At 48.2% G+C, this 21,950-nt stretch overlaps 2 protein-coding genes across 5 annotated transcripts in view; one reads left to right on the top strand and one right to left on the bottom strand.

Annotated features, from left to right (window-relative positions):
• Positions 1 to 344: 344 nt before the first annotated feature.
• Positions 345 to 8,161, top strand: ACP6 (acid phosphatase 6, lysophosphatidic). The gene is made up of 10 exons (XM_058045444.1): positions 345 to 539; positions 1,886 to 2,017; positions 2,111 to 2,241; positions 2,891 to 2,970; positions 3,701 to 3,812; positions 5,254 to 5,386; positions 6,120 to 6,223; positions 7,405 to 7,500; positions 7,701 to 7,866; positions 7,981 to 8,161. Exons 1-10 carry the CDS (start codon positions 345 to 347, stop codon positions 8,104 to 8,106), a joined length of 1,275 nt encoding a protein of 424 aa, XP_057901427.1. The 3' UTR covers positions 8,107 to 8,161.
• A 6,181-nt stretch (positions 8,162 to 14,342) lies between these two features.
• Positions 14,343 to 21,950, bottom strand: part of BCL9 (BCL9 transcription coactivator) — a 57,262-nt gene continuing 49,654 nt past the window's right edge. For 3 of the 4 annotated variants that reach the window (XM_058018557.1, XM_058018556.1, XM_058018558.1), the window contains exons 7-9: positions 19,468 to 21,697; positions 17,557 to 17,817; positions 14,343 to 16,513 (exon numbers count right to left, since the gene is read on the bottom strand). In XM_058018557.1, the coding sequence (XP_057874540.1) occupies positions 15,396 to 16,513; positions 17,557 to 17,817; positions 19,468 to 21,697 (3,609 nt within the window). In that variant the 3' untranslated portion in view covers positions 14,343 to 15,395. The remainder of the gene's footprint in view (positions 16,514 to 17,556; positions 17,818 to 19,467; positions 21,698 to 21,950) is intronic. The other variant, XM_058018559.1, reaches the window with a different exon arrangement.

Here is a 21,950-nt window from a genome sequence, read left to right as displayed (position 1 = left end):
AAAACAACTGACTGGCGTTTCTCACACCCGTGACCGGCGCCCCTTTAACAGTGGGCCACCTTCCAGCCACTGTTCCCCGCGCCTGGAACGCTACGCGGGGTTACTGGGCACACTGGCACCGCGCGAGTCCCCGGGGAAGGTAACGAAAAGCGGGCACGCGAACACCGGCTGCGGCGGGCGCCGGCCGTGCCGCCCAGCGCCACAACGTTCCCCTGCGCGGCGCCCGCCGGGAGCCGCAGTCCCCGCCTGGTCCTCGTCCGCGGCCGTTTCCAGGCGGGGCTCGGCCGGGGACTGCCCTTCCCACTGTTCCCCGCGGTGCGGGCGGCCGGGCCGGCGGCGCCGCCATGGGCTGGGGGCTCCGGCTGTGCGTGCTGGGCGGCCTGGCTGCCTGGACGCAGCGGCGCCGGGCGGCGGCGGCTGCCGCCGAGTGGAGCGACAGCGAGGCCGGGCGGCGGCGGTATCTGGAGCTGAGGCTGGTGCAGGTCCTGTTCCGGCACGGGGCGCGCACCCCGCTGCGGCCGATCCCGGGGATAGAGCCGGTGAGCTCGGGACGGGACGGGTCGGGGCACGGGCGGTGCGGAGGTGCCCCGAGCCCGAGCCGGCGGCGTGCCTGCTGCTGAGCTCCTGCCTCGCTGCCGGCAGCCTGCTGGTTTGCCGTTTATTCCCCTTCCGAGAGCGGTACCGGGAGTCATTTCCGAGGGGAAAGAATGGGAATTGGGAGCTTGCACCGCATGCCGCGAGTGGCTGGACAGCTGCCCAGTGGAAAAAGGCCGGGGGGTGCTGCTTGACAGCGACTGAAGTGAGCCCGATGTGCCCAGTGCCATCCTGGCCGGCAGCAGGAGCAGGGCAGGAATCGTCCCTGTCCAGTTCTGGGTGCCTCAGTTCAGGAAAGACATTGAGGGGTGCTGGAGCGATGCGAGAGAAAGGCCACGGACCTGGGAAGGGTCTGGAGTACAAGTGTTAGGAGAAGCCACCGAGGGAGCTGGGGGTGCTTGGTCCGGAAAAGAGGAAGCTTAGGGGTGACCTTATCACTCTCTACAACTCCTTGAAAAGAAGTTGTAGCCAGTTATGGTCAGTCTTTTCTCCCAGCAGGATGAGAGGAGACAGTCTTTAATCTGTGCCCCAGGAGGTTCAGGTTGGACATTAGGAGGAATTAGACATTGGAATGGGCTGCCCAGGGAGGTGTAGGAGTTGCCTGTCCCTGGAGGTGTTTAAGGAAAGACTGGAAGTGGCACTGAGGCCTGGTTGACACAATGGTGTTCAGTCACAGGTTGGGCTTGATGATCTCAGAGGTCTCATCCAACCTAATTAATTCTGTGATTCTTTAAAGTGGAACAGCAATAGCACATTAGTGGGACAGATGACAGCAGAGGGAACAATTGCTGCAACTACAGGAAGCCCTCAGGGGCAGGATACAGGGATGGGCATCCGGGGACTTTACTCCAAGGCCAAGTTGTGCACCTCAGAACAGGTGCTCAGCAAAGGTGTGGCTCCTGCCTCAGTGTTAGCACAAGGGACCTAGCTTCCCCAGCTTCCACTGAGGTGGCCTGGGGAGGCAGCAGGGGTTAGCTCAGGTAGTTTCCTGTAGCAGCTTTCAGATGTGTAACAAAGAGCAGCAATTGTGATTTCCTACAGATTCTTCTCCTGCAAGGGAAGTAAAGCAAGTGCTGCATTTCCTGCACATCACATCTCTAAATCCAGAGAGTAGCACTGCTCTCATTTCTCTATGAGCTGTGTGAAGAGATCCCTTTGTCTCCGTGTTGTGTTGTTGGCAAGCCAGGACACTGTAATACTCCAGCTTTAGTTTAATGCTCTTAAAAGTCCTTGGTTTAATGCCCTTGAAACTTTTCCACTGAAGCAGTTTGTTTGTTTGTTTGTTTTGAAGCGGGTGGAGTGGCAACCCACTCTTTTGGATGTACCTCCTAGGACTAAGTTTGATTACATGGTGACAGACTTAAATGGAGGACCTCAACCTCCCTCGCTCTTGGATGAGGAATACTGTAAGACTGTTTTTAAGGTAAGAGTGTATTTGCTGGTGGATTCCTCTTCCCTCTGTAGACTTTTTTATTTCTATAGTCCACTGGAGACCTCTCCTTCTCTTGGCTCTTAGGGTGGTGCATCTGCAGGACAGCTGACCTGTGTGGGGATGAAGCAGATGTACACCCTGGGGCAGCGGCTGAGGAGAAACTATATGGAAGAAGTCCAGTTTCTTTCACCAATATTTAAGTCTGCTGAAGTCTTGTGAGTCTCTCAGTTCCCTCCTGGACCTTCCTATCTTCCTGCCTCTTAACCAGTAGCCTTGTGCTAGGGAACACTCGATAGCATATCCTTCTTCACCCCACAGCAAACTGTCTGGCCCCCCTGGGCCTTCATCTTTGCTTAGCCTGCAGAGCCTGGCACTAGAAATTACTCATGACACAAAGCATTCAATTGCCCAGCAGTCCTGAGAGTGATGCCAGGGACAGATTCATCTCACCTAGGCTGAGCCACTGGCAGTGCTGTTATGCACTTTGGTGGTGAGCATAACACCACAAAGAGAAACAGGCATTTCTGGAGCACTCTTTAACTCACTGCAAACAGCTGAAGTTCAGTGAGATGAAGCAACCCCTGCTGCTCACATCAGTAATGCTGAGAGCATCTGGCTTAGGATGAGATAAAAAAAAATCACACCAGAGAAGTGCCAGTTTATCTCCACTATCTCTGACAAGCAGTTAAAGGGAAGTTCAGATTATAGGTGTCTACCTAAGATATCTATAGTGACAAAAGATGAGTCCTACCACAGATTTCCAAAGCCATGGTGGAATCCTCAGTTCCAGCAAGACCTCCCCGCTGCAGCCATGTTAACATGAAGGAGAAAGTGCTGCCTCACAAACTGCTTTCTCTCTTTCAGCATCCGTTCCACTAATATTGTCCGGAATCTGGAGTCCACACGCTGCGTGCTAGCTGGGCTGTACCAAGAGCAGAAAGAAGGTTGGGGAGACTTCTGAGTAGTGCCTTTCCTTGCTTAGTCTTCCCTAGATGCTCACACCATCTGTATCCTAACTCTCTCTGGCTCCTAGTTGTTACTTCTTCCTCGGTTCTTTGCACTTGGCTCCCTTCCTCAGTTCTCCTGGTCCTGTAGTTCTTTACCACCTTGTCACTTGTTCCCTCGCCTTGCGTATCTTTCTGCTGCTCTTTCAGACCTGCTGAGGGAGGTTAGTGTTAACCCTCTTCAAAATCAAGAAGGCAAAAAGTTCACACATCAGAAAAAGGTTTCTCAGGGAAACCCAAGAGTCTTGGATACAAGTTCAGTATCTGGAGTAACTTTCACCTGTATCCTCCAGTTGGTAACTACTTGTTCTAAAAATGTGCTCTGTATTTTAAAGATCTCGCATCTGCTCCTTCCATATTCAGTTCCACTAACAAGTAGAAGTGACTTACCAGAGCTCCTTACACTTCATGACACAGAGACTAATTTTTGGCACTAAGAAAAACGAACACAGAAGTGGGAAGCTTTGCAAGGTGCACAGCAGGCATCCCTGTGGAAATAAATGCACAGAAACAAGTACAGTGGCTTGTGTTGCAGGTGATAGATAGCTCGAGGGAAATTGCTAGTTGATAACACTGGACTTGAGCACAAAGACTGCGGGAGTGATTATAAAGCAGTCTAAAGAAACACAGATGCACTACTGATCACAGAAACTTCCTTCCTGTTCCACAGATCCTTGTTCCAAAGTTACTCTTGAAGTTCCAGTCATTGTCACTGATGAAGCATGCACTGAAATACTCTACCCCAATTACCAGAACTGCCGGCGCCTGAAAGACATGACCAGGTAATTGCCAGCAATATCTCCCCGTATGATTTCACTGCTGTTTTGTTTCACCAGTAGTCATTTACAACAGCACATTTTCTTCCCATTTCCCAATTTCTTCCCCTACCACTTACTGTTCTTTGGGAATGGTTAGCTAGTCGTATAAAATACTTGGTAAGCGGAATTATACACCAGGCAGTGGCAGCAGAAGAAGATAAAATAGGGACTTTTCCTTGAAAGACCAGTTTAATTTAGTCTGTGTCTAGCAAACATTCATTACTAGCTAATGTACAGCTAGTCTGTAGCATTGCTGCAGGGCAGAATTAATGTCATCTACATGTCTTAACAAGCCTTTCAAGTGTGAACATATTGGGCCTCCTTTTTATATTCAGCTTCTGGTTTGGGGGTTATTTCAGCACTCCTGTCGCATTCATACCTTGAAGAAACTGAAATATACTCAGCCTTGACACATTTAATGAAGGCTAATGAAGTGAAATAAGGAAGATCCTACATAGAACACTCATGTTTGTGGACTCAAGTTCTCTGAAATGCCTGTGCCAGGTTTGGGCACAGGGCAGAAAATGAAAAAGAGAGGCAGATATATTACACTTTGGCTGGATTGTACATTAGCATGTTTTTGCCCAAAATTCAAGAGCTGTCAGAATTCACTTGCAAGAGCTCACTGTGCAGTGTTTGACTCTGCAGCAAAGGATTGGTCTAGACAGTGGTGAGGTGACAGTCCCTAGAAGCAGCATATTCAGCCTCCTTGAGTAAACCACCTGTCCTGTAAAAAAGGAGTCAAGTGCAGGGTCTGCTGCTCCCTGCCCCCCTCTGCCCACCAACTGCACCTTTTGTGACCATATCAAGGTAGATGTTTTGAGCTGCACTAAGCACTGCCTCAGCTTGCAAGCTACCTAAGGACTACAATGGCCAGCACGGATATTCTCAACTAAATTTTTTAAAATAGAATTTAAAGCAGCATAAAGATGCAAATGGTTTCCAACAAAGCAAAAGTTGGATTTAAGCTACAAGCGAGTATCTAGGTGTTTCCCATTTCCCACACCATACAGCAATCAGTTTAAAGCTGCTTCTTTCATGAGGCAGTTAAAGGCCTCATGAAAGAAGACACAGACCTGTACTGTTGCAGTATGACCAGATCTGTTAGCTGATATACAGCCCTTGCTTATGGGGTGGCACTTCTGGGGTGTTCACATCTCATCTTAATTTTTCCTCCTGCCTTTGGGAGAGCAGAGAGCCAGCTCTGATCCTTGAAATCTGGATACAGCATCTGTCCTTTCTGCAGCTCAGAATCCCAACATCAGGAATCCCTCAATATGCTGCAGTGCTTCTCTTCTACCCCTCAGTGATGTGGGAGAACTCCACTGGGCTGGGTGATGAGAAAAACAAAAGATAGAAAGCCTGGTGTGTGAAAAAATTTTTGGTTTTCTTAATTCCTTTACAGGAATAAGTCAGAGAATGCTATGCACCAGCCAGGCATCTGTGATGACTTGGCAAAAATTAAGAAGAGTATGTGCATTAATGATGATGAGTCTCTGGATTTTTTTGTCCTCCTCGATAACATTTCTGCTGAGCAGGTGAGCTGAGCCTTTCTGTTGCACTATCACAGAAAGAAACATCCCCTTACCATGTACATGGAGGAAATCACAGTGCCAGCACCCACAGATACACATGTGCACTCCAGCAGCTTTCTATGCAACCCAGAATGCTTCTAGAAATAGCATGGCCTTTAGAAAAAGGGGTTGTGGGATGGATGAAGACTTGTCTCCAGTATTTTTGTTCTTACCTTGAAATCCAGGGACAGCAAGCCTCCAGACCTCTTCCCTGCACTCCTCTAAGTATTTCTTTCAAGTGTAATGTAGAGCTAATAGAGACATTGGGCCTTGCTTCCCCATTATAAAGTGCTTTCCCTTTTTTGGCACTCAGCACCTAACAGTCATCTTAATGCCAGTTCCAGCACACTGCCTGTGAGCCAGACTGCTTCTGCTGCTGGAAGGAAGCTGGACACATTTCTACCCCTCCTTAGTGCCTCTTTTTTGCTGGAGCTAATGATAACTGGTCTGCCAGCTGAAATGGCTCAATGTGTTCCATTCCCCATGGAATTGGATCCTAAAGAACAAACATCCATCCTTTTGGTGCACAGAGCAAGCCTGTATGTTTAAAACCATCCTAAAAATCCTCACGAGTATCATAGTACAGTACTGTAGTGGTGACACAGGCAGCTGTTTTCTGTGGGCAGCCCTCCATGTGCCTTCAGGCTGGGTTCAGAAAGGGTCAAACCCTACCACTCTGCTGCATTCCTCCTTGCAGGCACACAATATGCCAAGCTTCCCTGCGCTGAGGAACTTCCAGCCGACGGTGGAACGCCGATGTGTTGACTCCATGCTTTTCGTTCTGGGAGACAGTTGTTCCAGGTGATTGCCTGTGTCCATGCCTCTGGCCTCAGGGCTGTCTTACCTAGGGTGGATGTGCTAAACCAGCTTACTTCAGCAGACAGAAATGCTTTCCCATCTGCTGCATTCCCCCACCAGAGCCCACCCATGAGTTTTGTGCCTCAGCCATCTCAAGGTAAAGTTCAGCACCTTGAGCCCTAGGAAAAAGGACTGCACGCTGAGGTAGGCAGTGAAGGCCTCAGTTGCCACCGAGGTTTAAGTGAACCAGTGGCAAAAGCAGAAGCAAAGAGGAGATGCTTCCAGCCCATGCCCTGAGGCTGCCCTTGCAGTTGCACAAGTACAGTCCAAATTCCAGCCTGGGAAGCTTTTCCCAGGGATGGCACCTGCACAGCTTGGCTGAGAAGCGCTGGCGCTAGCGGAAAAAGTGATGCCAGGCCCTGCACACATGTAACTACATGCAGAGAGAATCTGCTGCTACGTGCAGCTAATTACCTCCTCCACAGTTGTTTGTAAAGGCTGGCTGAGTTGCTAGCCTAGCAGTCCTTTTCCTTTCAGACTCATTTGCAGCTGCCACATTCACTGGCTCTTCTCAGGTGGTAGTACAGGACTGTCTTTTCTTTACCATGTATTAGAGATCTCAGGTAATCAAAGACTGATTTACCCCATTGCCACAACACCCAGGAGAGTTAGTCACACACATCTTCCATTTCCACTCATGTATTCATTAGGTAGAGGGAGTTTCTTCCCACCAGATATTGTATAATCTCTTTTCTTTAATAAGAGGATAAACACTACTTTTTAAATGTAACAGCCACTTTCTTGAATCCTGCCCCTCCTCACCAAAGACCCCAACCACTTCAGCTGCTGTTTTGCAGCAGTCATCTCCCCTAGATTACTCAAAAACCACACCAGGGAAACAAAACAGTCCAGAGAACAATCAAAGAGTTTCTAGATTGTCATTTACATGGCCACACCTCATGAGACTATTGTTAAGACATCTCTTCTCCCATTCTGCAGTCACATTAGAGTGGTGACTGCACAACAGATGAACTAAAAACTGGCCATATTAATTGCATTTAATAGTTCTTAGCTACACTCAGTGCAGGTGATCAAATCATAAGAGAAAAGCAGGTTCTCAAGTTTTCATGTATAATTGTGTGAAAGTTTTAAAACTAGTAAATTTATTTCTGCTTCTTTTCTAGAGAAATGCTTCAGATGAGCATTGGCCTCCTGCTCAATACTTTGGAGAAGAACATTAAAGCAGCAGTAAATCCCTCAAATCCAGCTGAAAAGGCCAGGTACAGCACAGAACTCGTCCTCTAATCATTATAAATTCTAACTTGATGGCACTGTGAAAAACTGGTTCAGAAAGACATTGAATGTGTGGGATTAAAAGGAGTGCTCACCTGCTAAAAAAGCATGAGTGCTACTGCCTATCCATGGAAGAACACAACTGACATTCCAGGTCTGTCTTTTCCTGTTTTTTTTTTTTTTCCAGAAAGCTCTTCCTCTACGCTTCTCATGACTCCACTCTTATTCCTCTCCTGCTGGCACTGGGCACCTTTGATAACAAGTGGCCACCTTATGCTGCTGATGTGGCCCTGGAACTGTACCAGCACCGGCGCACCAAGGAGTGGTTTGTGCGCATGACCTACCAGGGAGAGGTGAGATCCCGTGGCAAGTCCCTCCTGCAAATCTTGGGCTTGTGGTTCCACCTTGCAGCAAAAAAGGGCTTTGGCAGTGCACAACATCTGTGATTCTGTCTCTTTGCCTTGCAGGAGAAAGTGGTGAAAGGCTGTAAAACAGGTCTCTGCCCACTCGAAGAATTTCTGGATGTTATTTCACGGTACTCACTCACTCCAGAGAAGTACAACAGCCTGTGCTGCAAAGTGGACAGGACTTGAAAAACTAACTCATAATTAGTTATAAATTAAAGTTAGTCACAATTTATTGTCACAATCTTCGACTATTTTTCTTTATGTCCTTGCTAGCCTTCTCTATTGCAAATGTATTTTAGATGAGGGGACATTTTCCTACCAGACACAGGGTGGCACAGTGTCACTTTACACTGTTAGCAGCAGGCTGAAAGAAGCCACGTGACAGAATGGCTCGAGTTTACTTCTGAGGTGACCACACAAAAGCAGGGAGAGGCTGAAAACAGCGAGGGTGAGAACAGACCATTTAAAATTGCCCATCTGTGTCAGGAATATTGACAAAACATGCCTCTTCCTCATATGCTGGGACTGTGGGATGAAGCCCAGCTTGCTCTGTGCTACCAGCCTTGAAAGCTTTGACATAACATGGATTTTATGTTTGGTAAACTGCAGAAGCCATTGTGCCTTTCCCTTTCTTTTGGCATTTTGGAGGGTTGCTTTCTGCAGACAGATGAGCCTCCCTAATTGCACAGCATTTAGCTACCCCATCTTCTTGAGGGCATTTTCGTGCACAGGAAACATCTCCAAAGGGACAGCAAGCCTCCAAACCTCTTCCCTGCACTCCTCTAATTATGGAAATTCTGCCATGAACATGCAGAACAACCACAGTGGGCCAAGTACAAGAACACACAATCTTGGTGAACTCTGCTTAATGTGCTTTAAACAAGGAAGTCTGGGGAGCTGCTATCGACTTCAGCTTTGGGCAGCAGTGACCTATTTTGCCCTTGCTGAAATAGGAATACAGCACTAACCAACAGCACTACTACTGGCTGAGATGACAGCTTTTCCTGTAAGAATCACAATGTTGCCAAAGTCATAGAACCAGAATGATTTGGGTTGGAAAGGACCTTAAAGATCATATAGTCCCAACCCCCTGCCATGGGCAGGGATGCCATCCACTTGAGCAGCTCAAAGTTCCATCCTACCTGGTCTTAAACACTGTCAGGCATGGAGCATCCATAGCTTCTCTGAGCAATCTGTGCCAGTGCCTCACCACTCACAGTAAAGAATTTAACCTAAATCTCTCCTCTTTAGTTTAAAACTGTTCTCCCTTCTCCTATCACTGTCTTCCCATGCAAAAAGTCACTCTCTATTTCTTATAAGCCCCCCATTAGGCTGCTCTAAAGTCCTTCTGGAGCCTTCTCTTTTCCAGGCTTAGCAGCCCCAACTCTCTCAGCCTGTTTTCATAACAGAAGTTATCTAGTTCTCTGATAATCTTTGTGGCCTCCTCTGAACTGATCTGTACAGGTCCAAATCTTTCTTGTGCTGGGTGCCCCAGAGCTGGATGCAGCACTGCAGTGGGGTCTCACCAGAGCAGAGGGGCAGAATCCCCTTCTTGACCTGCTATCCACAAGGCTTTGGATGCAGCCCAGAACATGGTTGGCTTTTTGGGGTGCAAGCACACAGTGCTGGCTCATGTCCAGCATTTCATCCACCACAATTCCCAAGTGCTTCTCCACAGGGCTGCTCTCAATGACTTCTCCTAGGCTGGTCTCATGTCTGGGATTGCCCTGACCCAGGTGCAGCACCATGTACTGGGACTTGTTGAACCTCACTAGGTTCTCACAGTCTCACTTCTCAAGTTTGTCCAGGTCCTTCACTTGCGTCAACGGCACCACTTGACTTTGTGTCCTCTGCAAACCTGCTGAGGGTGCACTCCATCTCACTGACTATTTCATTGAAAAAGATCTCCACTTTTATAGAAGTAAATAAAATGTGGTCCCCACATCCCTTGGGATTGGCAGAGGTTAAAACAGGGGGACCATTTATTAAAATGGCCCTGCAATTTAGGTTCTGTGTTACCTCTTCTCACTTAGGGAAAAAATCACTTAATGTAAGCCATTGACAGGTATGTGATGGAGGCACTAGAGCACCTTTTCCCTAAGAAGAATGGGCTGGATTTACCCCTACCCTTTCATTAGCCTGCCCCCACCACAATTGCATGTTGACACCACGCACAGCGAACAGAATAATTTGAATGCTAAATACATTGCTGGAGGTCTCACTGAACTGCTATTAGAAGCTGTCAAAAAAGCAAACACAACATTGTCATTTTCCATCAAGTTTTTTACAGCCTGAAACCATAATGCCACTACATAAAAATCAATGCCTACCCCTTCTTAAGAACAGTGTGTTCTGCTCTAATCAAGCTCCCTCTTATACACAGTTTCAAGTATTTGGGGAACAGTGACGAAAATACTAGGTCTACAATTACAAGTTGTTTGTGAGGCATGAACTGCTTGGAAAAAGGCATCAGGAACTTTGGCCATACCAAAGGGGAATTCACATACCTATTCTTAAATAATAACCAGGAGCATCCCCAACAAAACTGACCAGCAGCAAGGTAAAAAGTTGCAACACAGCCACAAGCCAGAGCACTCAGAAGCACAAGTTGCTCAAGAGGGCACTGCTTTTACACAATTAAGATCCTCCTATCACTCTAGGCAGGGTAACACTAATTTCAGTAACAGCAGAAGACCTGAGAAAAGCAGGCCAGTGGCTTGGAGGAAGGCACCACTGGGAACAGCTTACTTCACTGTCTCTTGCAGGGTTTCTGCAGTGGCCCCTCTGCCCTGTTCTAGCCTTACCTTTGCCCTCAGTGTCAAAGTGGTTGGGCCAGGCAATGGTCCATCTCTTCCATGGCAGTTGTAGCCCACAGGATGAAGGAGGAGTTATTTCTGACCACAACTAGTGTAAATGATCATTTCAGAAGAGGATTGGTTGGACAGTGGAAAAGTTTTAATACCAAAAGACACAGCTAACTGAGAGCTACTGTATTGCAAACACAGCATGGAAGAGCTGAGGCATTCCTGAGAATGTGGAATAAAAATTCTCAGAAATCAACAATTTCCCAGTATCCCAAACAAAAAAGCATCACTTCTTTTTTCTGTGTCATTAACTATTTTAGGTTAAAAATTACTACCAACTAAGAGAGTAAAGTACATTTTAGTAAATACAGGCCTATATCAAACATGGGTCATTTTTCCTCGAGAAGTGTCACATTTGGGAACATGTTTCAGCCAGCAGCCTGGTAAGGCTGCACAAGGAAACCATTCACCATCATGACTGAAGAAGGACACCACTGTCAGACATTTTCTGAAAAATCCTTTCATTTGGATCTTTTCTCCTGAGAATCTGAGAAGCTTCAGCTTCTCCATGTTTTGCTACTTTGGAATGTGATTTGGAAAATTGTTTACCCAGCATGTGAAATTGTTTTTACCTGATGACCAATGACAGCCACCTGTGTCGAGGCTGTGAGCAATCACAAGATTTTATTATTCTTTTTCCTTTCCTTGCTTTCTGATGAAATCCTTTCTTCTATTCTTTTAGTATAGTTTTAATATACAATTTTCCTTTAATAAAATAATAAATCAGCGTTCTGAAACATGGAGTCAAGATTCCCATCTCTTCCCTCATCCTGGGATCCCTGTGAACACCACCACACACCACCAATAAAATGTAGCCTGTCCTGCCACCCGAGTGAAAACCAGCACAGCAGAGAGCACACAAAGCACCTCAAAATTAAGCCCTGCATATCCCCTATTTATAACAGTCCCAACACTGGGGGAACAAAAAATGGGGCATTTCAACTTACCCTCAGAAAGATTTGGGCACCCACATCTACTCTCCATCAGGACACATGTATTGTACCAGAAGCACTGCCAGCATTCAAATCCCAACCAAGACTGATGCAGATCACACCTCCACACATAGGTCTGTCTTCCAAAATGTGACCGATTAGACATCCCAAAGATGTCAGGACTAAACTTCTAAGGCTGGCTCCTTGCTGTCATCTTCTTTGGCAGATTGGCTGGTCCATGATACAGGTACAAATCTCCAGTTTATTTGGATGGTGCTTAAAACTGCCCGTGTACTTCACAGATGACCTGAGTGCAAGTCTACTAATTTAAAACAAACAGATTTCAAATATTTTAAACTTTTGATTTAGCAGGCACATTACTTGGCGTTTCAGAAGTTCACCATCTGCTGGGTTTACCTTTTAAGTCTCTCCACACTCCGGCTGCGCAGCCATCTGGGATGAGATAATTTGAACAGCAGACTGTTTCCTCCCATGTTACTAGAGAGGAAGAGCAGCCAAGCATGTATGAATAAAGTCTATTTCATTCTTTCAAACAAAGGTGGAGGAGGATGATTTGAAAGCTTAAAAAAAAATGGGAGGGAAGAAAACTAAAAATGGCAACCCACTTTCCATCTTCAACTGTACCATGACTACCAAAGCTGAGTCACAGTTACTATTGATAAGCAGGAGGGAACAGATCCTGACTTACAGATCCTCAGGTGAATCCACAAGGCTGACAGCTAGAAAGCTTTTCCATTTGCAAAGCAAAAAGGGAAGAAATGGAATCAGAGCAAAACAAAGAAGTTCATCTACATACATCTACACAGTCATTTTCACAACTGGAGCCAGTTAAGACCTTAGCAACTCTTGTTCATCTGCTGGTGCAAACACTGAAGTTGAGTGCACCTATGTGGACTCAGGAGAATCCACATCTTCTGCACTTTCTGTAGGAAAAATCTTATTAAGATACCAAATGCCAGCATCATAAATTAGACACAGAAAGAACTTTAATTGTACAGTATGTTTAAAATGTATCCTCTCACTGTTCAGTGGCTTTGAAACAGTGAATTTCCTATGCTAATTTTCCTAGAATAAGTCACAGCCACCTCAAATCCTTTGCTATTCAAAATCTTAACAGGCATAGGAGGCCCTACGACAGTTTAAAAAAATCCCAAAACCTTCTGTTCGTTTCTATGTCGATCAAGAACTTTGCTTTGTTCAACATGGTAAAAACAGTCAGGAGTGATGGCAGAAGTGGCAACACTTAAAAAGGTTGCATTGTAACAATTCCCATGCAAGGTCCTCAAAAGGGAGCTGTGCAACCACTTTTAAAGAAGAGGTAATTCCACTCTACAGAAATAACACTTACTGTGTCATTGTCATCTCTTTCCAAAATCTTGACAAGCCCGTGCTTCACGCTGCCTGTCTTGTCAGAGGGAAGCACCACAACAGACATCCTACACTTTGTCAAAAGAGTAATTCTCACCCAAAATCATCGTAAATTTGCATGACAGCACAAAGGTGAATTTGGAAGCAGACAACAGAAGGCTCTGAGGCTTGCGTGCCTCCAACACTGCATGGCTTCACTCATTTTATAACACCAGCAACAAAAGTTTAGTAAATCAGCCACCAAGAGGAATTCTTTTTCCACCTGTTAAGGATCAGTAACTCTAAAAAATTCTCACACACAAGCATGTTAAAAATACTGATTCTCCACATGAATATTCACACTAATGGCCAGCCCTCTGAAGAAACTACTAATTGAAATAGTTTTAAGTAGCAGTGTGTGGAAGGAAGAACAGATTACCCACTCCATATACAGTGCTGGGGGACCAGAGAACAGCCAGCCACAGAGCCCACACCCTGGCCTACAGATCCATATCTGGCTCATGCTGGTATTCTCCAGGAGCAGGGCTCAACTCCCAATCCATGTTTTGTCATCCATCCTTTCACTCCTCATAAGCAGGACCATAAAACCTCCTTGCTGAAATCCTCTCAAAAGGCAAGTTTGAAAAGACAGGGGATTAGGAAGCAATCAATGAGAACTGTGGCAAAGCAACAATTTACTCAGCAGGGCTGTCTTGATAAAAATCTGCTCACTGACAATTTCTCTCTCACCTTTGTTATTAAAGCTCATCCTTCCCCAGCATCTCAGGCTCTCAGTGCTGGCAGTCAGAGACCTGACCCAACCCAGAGTGCCCAGAGAGGGACACAATCCCAGTGCCTGGGCAGACTGACACTGCTGCTCAGGGGGAGCTCAAACCCGTGCACCTTGCAGTGCTGCAAACACTCTCCAGGAGGAAGTGACGGAGACAAGTTTCATCTGTTCCTGGACCCTCAACAAATTGAGGAAGTCTGTAAGTATAGTTCCTGGGGTGCTCTGAAATAAGACCTCACTCCAAGGGAAAACAAGCTCAGGTCAGGATTAAGTTAACAGAATTGCCTCAAAAGGAGAACACAGCTGCCTATTGACCAGACTTTTAGGAGCTGTCAAAGTTTAGCCCACCTGGCCTCTAGACTGGCTGTGATCACAAGGAAGAGCATCTGGCCAGCTGATTGATCTAGACAGAAACAACTGGACTGGATAAAGGAGACAGTTCATTTTTGTAAGAAACAATATATTTTATTTTTCTGACACCACAGCCCTGGCGAGTGGTTTTGTACCAAATTTAATGGAGGTTACACAGAACGTTTTACGCTGGGGAGGAAAAAAAAATAACCACAAAAAAAAAATCCTGGATAACTTTTAGTGTCTGTTCCACTCCCACATTAATAAAATCACTTGGGGTTTCTAAGAAAAGGAGAATAGGAAACAGTGAGAGAGACTACTGTAGGATGTAACAGTGTCCAAGTCCAGCCCCTTCCTAAAAGTGGGAAGAGTCCCCACGTGAGGAGAGGCTCTCCTAGATTTACTCCCCAAAATAACACAATGTATTGCAGCTGCCATAGGAGGAGACAGAAAGGGACGGAGAGAGAGAGAAGCCTATTTAATAAAGAGTGGGAGGGAGAGACAGAAGGTGCTGGACAGCACGCCATAATTTGAAAAATATGTCCTTAACTTATTATTTATTTCTTTTAAAAGATTCCCCTCACTGAACTTAAGTTCCTTTTTGTGCTTTTCATTAATACTCTGCTCTGAGGTCGTAGTTTGGTTTTTCTATACATTGGAGTTGAAGGAAAATAGTCCGAAGTTCTGAAGATGGATTCTCCACCTAAAGTAAACAGCCTAGAATCCCATTCTCCTCTCACCCCAAAGACTAAAGTCTCTGCTAAAATCCCTTTTACAATATAGTACAGTACACAAAAAACCCCAAAAATAACCGAGAGTCCTGGGAGAAGCCAGTCCGAAGGACGTAAACATACAGAGAATGGTGCAACTTGTGACAAATGGCAATTCTCAAAATACAGCTACAGATTCTCAAAGCAGGTGCCGTCACGGGATACCCAAGTCCACAAAAATAATTTTTAAAAAATAAATCTTAAAAAAAAAACAACCTGTTAAAATGAATTTTTTTTTTTTTTCAGGTAATTCCATACATTCGAGATTTCCCAAAGCATCCTCTGGTCTCTTTTCACCTATTGCATGGCCAATCTGTACTCCTGAAGCTCCCAAAAAAGCCCTCAGGACTTGGAATCTCATCTTGACAAGGATCAGAACATCCAGTCTTACGGTAGCAGCTTAAAACATCATGTTCCCTGGGTTTCCAGGGCCTTGGCTAAATCCTCCCATGCCAACATCAGCAGCCATACCTCGGGGCCTCATCTGGGGGGGAATCATGATGTTTTGTTGGGGTCCCATCATGCCCTGCATCGACATCATCATGCCGGGCGACCCCACGGGGCCCGGGTGGCTGTAGAGCCCGGCGGGGGCTCGGTCCTTGCCCGGGATCATGCCCACGGCGGCCACGGGGTTGCTCATGAGCGCGGGCTGGCCGGGCATGGCGGGCTGTGCTGGTGACATCATGCGGTGGTGCGGCCCCATCATGCCCTGCTGCAGGAAGGCCGGCGGCCTCATCGGGTTGTGACCGGGCATGGACGGAGCCGTGCCCAGGGGGATATCCGGAGTTCCCACCGGCCCGGGGCCCCCCATGCCGGGCAACGTTAGTCCCATCCTCGGGGTCTGCTCTCCTATCATCCCCTGCATGTGGGAGAAGCCAGGCCCGGGACCCTGTGGCTGCTTGCGGCCCGGCACCTCCCCACGAGGGAAATACTGTAGTGTCTGGCTGGGCTTCTCCGACGGGATAATCCTGGACAGGTCAAACTCGGGTATTCCCGTGGCTCCGGGACGGATCACCTCCTGCAGCTCTGGATCGGCGAAAACCGAAGGCATGTTGTTTCCGAGAACAGTGAAGGAGTCTGGACCGCCAGGGCCTCCAGTCTTGCAAAGTGCTGGATCTGTCGAACTTTGGGGCAGGTTGGTAGGACGCCCCAGAGGTCCTTCTCCGTGGAAGCCCATTCCTGCTGGGAAGTTGCCCTGTCCACCGCTGGGCCCGTTGTGTGGAAATGGCACCTGCTGTGGAGGGGACTGTACGGGAGGGAACCCCTGTGGGAAGCCCAGGCGTCCTTGAGGTACCATTGGAGACTCCTGGGAACCATGCCCCATCATTGGGTTGTGTGACATCAGGCCAGGTCCCACGGGGACCCCGTGAGGAGGTATATTGGGTCCCATAGCATTTGGAGAGGGCATCTGGTTGTTATGGGAAAGAGGCTGGGTCATTCCCATTGGGCTAAGGGTTGGCATTGGACCCACTGGGTTTGGACCTGAAATTCGAGGATTCTGAGAATTAATGCCCATTCCTAGGGAAGAAACAAGGAATCACATTTAGACAACAACCAGCAATAATCAATAAAGCCGTCAGAGAGCCTTCTGCAAGGTTACCAAGTCTGCACACATATAAAAAAAACAGTGCTAGTGAAAAACCATCAGCAGTGGCTTTGAAAAGTGTTAGTTTGACCAGAAATTCGATGCCACTCAAACAGCTACTTCCCTAAGCTTGTCACTGCCCTATCAGTGACAAAAGCCTGCTCCATAAGTAGGATTTCAATCCAAACCATACTTTTACTACCTCCCTGGCAGTCTGGATGACACAGGCAGTAGCAAACATGTCTGTGACAGATTATCAGCATATGGACACTTGTCCACTGGGAAGTGACCAGAACTCCTTTCAAAACTCAGCAGTGATAAGTCAGGTAACCTTCATAAGACTAAGAGGCACTGATCAATGAGGTTAATGAGTTACCATCATGAACTTATGCAATTAGCCCGCTTTCCCCAGATATATTCTGCCATTACTGTGTGAAACACACTGCAAAGCTACAGGTAAACTCATCAAGAATTCATTACCAATTGCCACTCTCTTGAAACATCCACTCATCCCCTTTTTCAATATTAATTCAATAGGGTGGAGGTGCTACAGCCTACTTTTATGTTTTTGATGATTCAGTGTCCAAACAAACCCCTCAAAAACAGTGAAGCTTCTATGGCACTGCCTCAAGACAGGAGAGGTAAAGTCTCCTCTGGATAAAACATTGTAGGTCCAACCCTTAATCCCATGAGCAGCCGTCATTCACACAAACAATTCCAGTCTGCCTGAGGGACAATCTCTCCCACACACAAGTGCTTTCCATGTTAGACACCTTCTGAAGAAGGCACACTTTCTGGACAGAAAAAAAACAGTCACAAGGAGAATTTCCATCTCAGAGAACTGTAAACATTTCCTCAAAAACAACCCATGGCTACATATTCCTCAAGTTTTTTTCCCATCTCACTGTCTTCATTTGATGAGGTTCCCATGAAATCACCCTGATGCCTTGTGCTTATGTGCCTTTGATTTTCTTACCTGGTACGCTGTTCATAGGTGGCAAGTTTGGGGAGCGCGCTGGAGGGGAGTCGTCATCCGAGCTGGCCACAGTTTTGATGGCATCATGATAGAGCGGTGTAGAGCTGGGCATGGCAAATTTGGACATCCTGGACATCATAATGGAGAGGGGATTCTGGGACAGGGTTGGCTCTGGAGGCATTGTGTAAGGACTGCTAGAGGGAAGATTTCCAGGGAGAGTGGCAGGAGCAGACTGGCTGACTGTGGAAGGAGGTGGACCACCTTAGGAAAAAGAAGAAAAGAAAAAGAGAATGATTTTAAATTTTTCTCCTTCTTACTGTTTTCCTTAAATCAAACTCTTTTCCCTTAGAAATCTCAAAAACTAGAAATCTTTCTTATTGCAAGACTTTACATGACTAATGCAGTCAATTATTATGAAAGGTAACCAGAAAAATAAGCCTATTGGTCAAGTTGATTAATATCTGTTATTCTACTGCATAACATTTCTAACTAGAACTATCTTGAGCCTCCACAAATCCACATGAAGAATTACCAGTTTAGTCTGAAAATCTTACTATTCAATTTTCATACACTGAAGACAGACTTAGGTACCAGAGCTAACTATAAAAACCAAAATCTAAAATGAAAAAAGACACAGGCAGCACTAGACAAGCTGTAGCAGATATTATGCTGAGACATGCAAGCACATTTGTGACAAGCTGCATCAGGAGCTACAAGTAAAACTCCCTGTTTACATTGCATTTCTTGTTTCATATATAGAGATATTAGCTGCTTATTCCAGTGAAAGAAAGATTCTCTGGACCTATTAGCTTAATGTCATCCTTTCCTCTCACAAAACTAGAAGTAACTTAACTATACTTCCAATCTCCTTTGTTCTTCACTGATGAATTTTACGCCACCCAGACCAATGTGCAGACGCTAAACTGAAGCTGTACTCTCACTGAAAATTCACTGCACGTTCCTCAGCCCCTCCCAACCAAAAGAGGAAATGAGAATAGAGAATACAAAACAACTGCAATGCCAAAAGATCCATGGTTTGGAAGAGCTGCATGTCAAAGCATTCATTAAGCACTAAGTAAGGCACAGACTGAAGCACTTTGGTGCCCTCCCGAGCCGCCGACCCCACAGGCACGTCCCGGTCCCGGTCCCCGCCATTACCCGCGGCAGCACTAGAGGGCAACGTGGGCAAAGGGCTCCACTTTCCCAGCCAGGAGAATTCCCCGGGCGGGAAGGCTGCTCTAGAAGCCTGGACTGAAGGGCAGGTGAGCTTTGAGAAGGTGAGTGCAGAGGTGTGCCAGCAGCAGGACCCCGAGGTCCCAGGCACAGCACGGCTCAGCACGTAACCAAATGTTATGTACAGCAGTGGTTAGATCGCTCCAAAATGCTTGAAGTCTGAGTAACTGAATCACAACTTCCTGTCTGCAATGTAAACCTACCAATGACCAACCATTCCTGACTGTGTCTAGATACACTGCTGGTTAAGTGCTCTGCATGTTTTTGTAGGAACCTTTTATACCAAAGTGCTTTAATAACATCAAGAGGATCTTCTCCATTGAGATACAATTGACTATGAGCTATGGAAGAACATCACAAGACCCTTCCAAGGAGAGATATCCCCCATCAATTCTCCATATCTTTTCACGCCTCTTAACCCCATCCTTTTGCTTTTACATCCTCAGAGTGATCAGCCCTGAGCTCAACACATGGGAGGCAGGGTGCAAACCCACAAATACAACAGGAGGAGGAGAAGCCCTCACCCACCAAACCCTCGGCACAGCCCCCCTCAAATAGGGAAAGGGCCATCCAGCTCTTATCCTGCTGCAGGAGCCCTCCTCCCTCCCTTTGCTGCACATCTTGGATGACCCAACACGAACCAAAGCACCAAGTCTGGCTAGCAGAGACAGCACTCACCCGACTCCACGTTCCCCAGCATGGCCGGAGAAGACATGGTTAGAGACGCCTTGTGGTTCGGGGGAATGCCAGGGCTCTGCAAAGGAGGCTTTGGAGATGAAGTCCATCCAGGAGAAGGTGCGGGGAGAGACGGAGACTTGAGGTGGACAGGAGAGGCAGCAGCAGACCCCAAGACAGGGGGGGATTTAATGGAGGCAGCAGCAGCTGCGGCAGTGGGGCCCGCGAGCATTCCTGCCAGCTGGGAGGGCGTCTGAGGGGACTTGAGGTTCCCCGAGGGAGACCCCATCATGGGAGACTGGACCTGGCGCATGGTGGGGGACTTGAGGGGGTTGATTCCTGGCGAGTGCACCTGGCCAGCCGCAGAGATATCCAAGGGCTTGCGGCCGAGGCTGCGCTGTGCAGGGGGAGCAGTGTTGAGGCTATTCGGGTTACTGGTGGGATTGAGAGGTAGTGGCGGCATGTGGCTGAGCCGGTTGTTAGTCCTTTGGTCAGGCCCCATCTGTTCTCTGAGATTCCGCAGACCGACTCCCGGGCCCTGAGACATGGGAAGGAAAGGCCTGGGACCCATGCCATACTCCTGCTGCGGGTGCTCCCCAAACGGCAGCGGCACCATCTTCTGCTGAGAGGAGAGCATCTCCGACACGCCGGGGCGCAGCTTCATCATCTCTTCCGGCCCGACTCCCGCCTCCCTCAGCTTCTGAGGGACCAGGGGTGGGTTGGAGCCCATGCTGACATTCATGCCCATGTCCCCCTTCATGCTGCCAGGGCCCATCCCAAACTCCAACTCCCTGCTAGAAGCCATTTGTGGGGGCATTCCTTTTGGGAAGTCCCCCCTCGACGGGCTCATCGGTCCTTCTACCGGCATGCGAGGGAAGATGGGGTTGTTCCCAGGCTCCATGTGTCTCTGGGAGGGCATCATTCTGTTGATCTCCATGCCGGGCCTGATGCCTTCCATGTTCAGACCAGGAGGGAGGCCCATCTGTTTCTCAGCCAGCTGCTGCTGATAGAGCTCTTCAGGCAGGCCCTGCGGATTGGGGAACCGCTCCCCTCGGCCAGGGCCACTGAAGACACCCTGACCAGGAGGGAAGTTTCGCCCATCTGGGATTTTTGGCACATCATCTGGCCAACTAACTCCTGAAAGCCCGGGCCGTGAGGCGGGATTCGGGACATTGGGGCCTTCCATGTCAGGATTCATCATTCCTGCAAAACCAGGCAGGCGCATCTGGCTCCCGGGCACGTTGGGATGAGGGGCCATGCCCCTGGGGGGCAGAGAGTGGGACATGTTCATGCCTTCAGGGAAGGGCTCTGGACCCCCAGGTCCCCAGCCCTCACCAGGGGTCATCTGGTAGGGAGGGGGAGGACCTCGGACCACCCCACGAGGCCCGTGCTGGTGGACCATCATGTCCTGCAGGGAACACTGCTGCACAACCACCTGCTCTTGCTTCCTTCTCTTCTCCTCGTAAAACTCCTGCTGCAGCTTGAGCCAGGCCACCTGCTCAGGAGTCATGTGGTCCAGGTGGTCTGGGCCTATGGCTCCTGACTGGGAGTTCATTGGTGGTGGCCCCATTTCATCTGGGGAAAAAGGCATGTCCCTGTGTCCTTGAGGGCCAAACGGAGCCCCTCCATCTGTCCGAGACCCCGACCCTTTGCCTAAACTTTGGGATTGAGCCATCATAGCCTGTATCGGCCCTTCGGGTTTCTTTTGGGGACCATCCAGCACCCCAGCATTTGGGGGTGGCCCCCCACTCTGCCCTCCTGCAAACTCCTTCTCATCAGGGAAGAGCATGCGCTGGATGTCCCTCAGGGTCTGCAACGAGCGCTCCCGGTGCTCCAGCTGCTCCTGGGACAGCCCATCGGGGTTCTCACCCAAACTGGATGGGTCCCCACCAGACCCCTGCTGGGGAGGGCCTTTGGGGTCTGCAGCAGAGCTATTGCTACCTTGGGAAACTGGGCTAACCGCTCGATTATTGGGGGTTGAACTCTGCCCAAATCCTTCTGTCTGCAACGGCGTAGAGTTGGCAGGGCTGCCCACAGACATCACTTTGCTTTCCACACTGGGACTGTCCTGATCTATGGGACATGGGGGGCCGGTGGGTTTGGATACCGGTGCTGACACGGGCGGAGTCGGCTGCATTTTGGCGTTCTGGGGAGGGTTCTGGTCCTGGGCAGGGGGGGGCTGGGGCTGTGGCAGGGCCTTGGGTTCAGTCCGAAGTGCAGTGATCTGAGGATTCTGCAAGAGAAAGCCACACTCAGTCACTTGCTCTTCTTCCAGCCATGCCACATAAGCAGCAGTGCAAACAAAACACCCAATCTCAATCCCACCAGCCCAGAATTTGCCTTCATGCAGCAATTCCACAGCAGCCTCTTGGCAATGCACAAACCTACTTTGCTCAAGGCATTACTGCAGGGACCCCTTTTGTCTGTGCTAGCTCTGCATGACCTACAGGTTGGAAATACACTACCAAAATACTGCAAGACTCTAA

The sequence above is a fragment of the Melospiza georgiana genome, chromosome 2 (genome assembly GCF_028018845.1).
Source record: "Melospiza georgiana isolate bMelGeo1 chromosome 2, bMelGeo1.pri, whole genome shotgun sequence".
NCBI lineage: Eukaryota > Metazoa > Chordata > Aves > Passeriformes > Passerellidae > Melospiza > Melospiza georgiana.
This window is presented reverse-complemented; position numbering and strand designations above follow the sequence as displayed.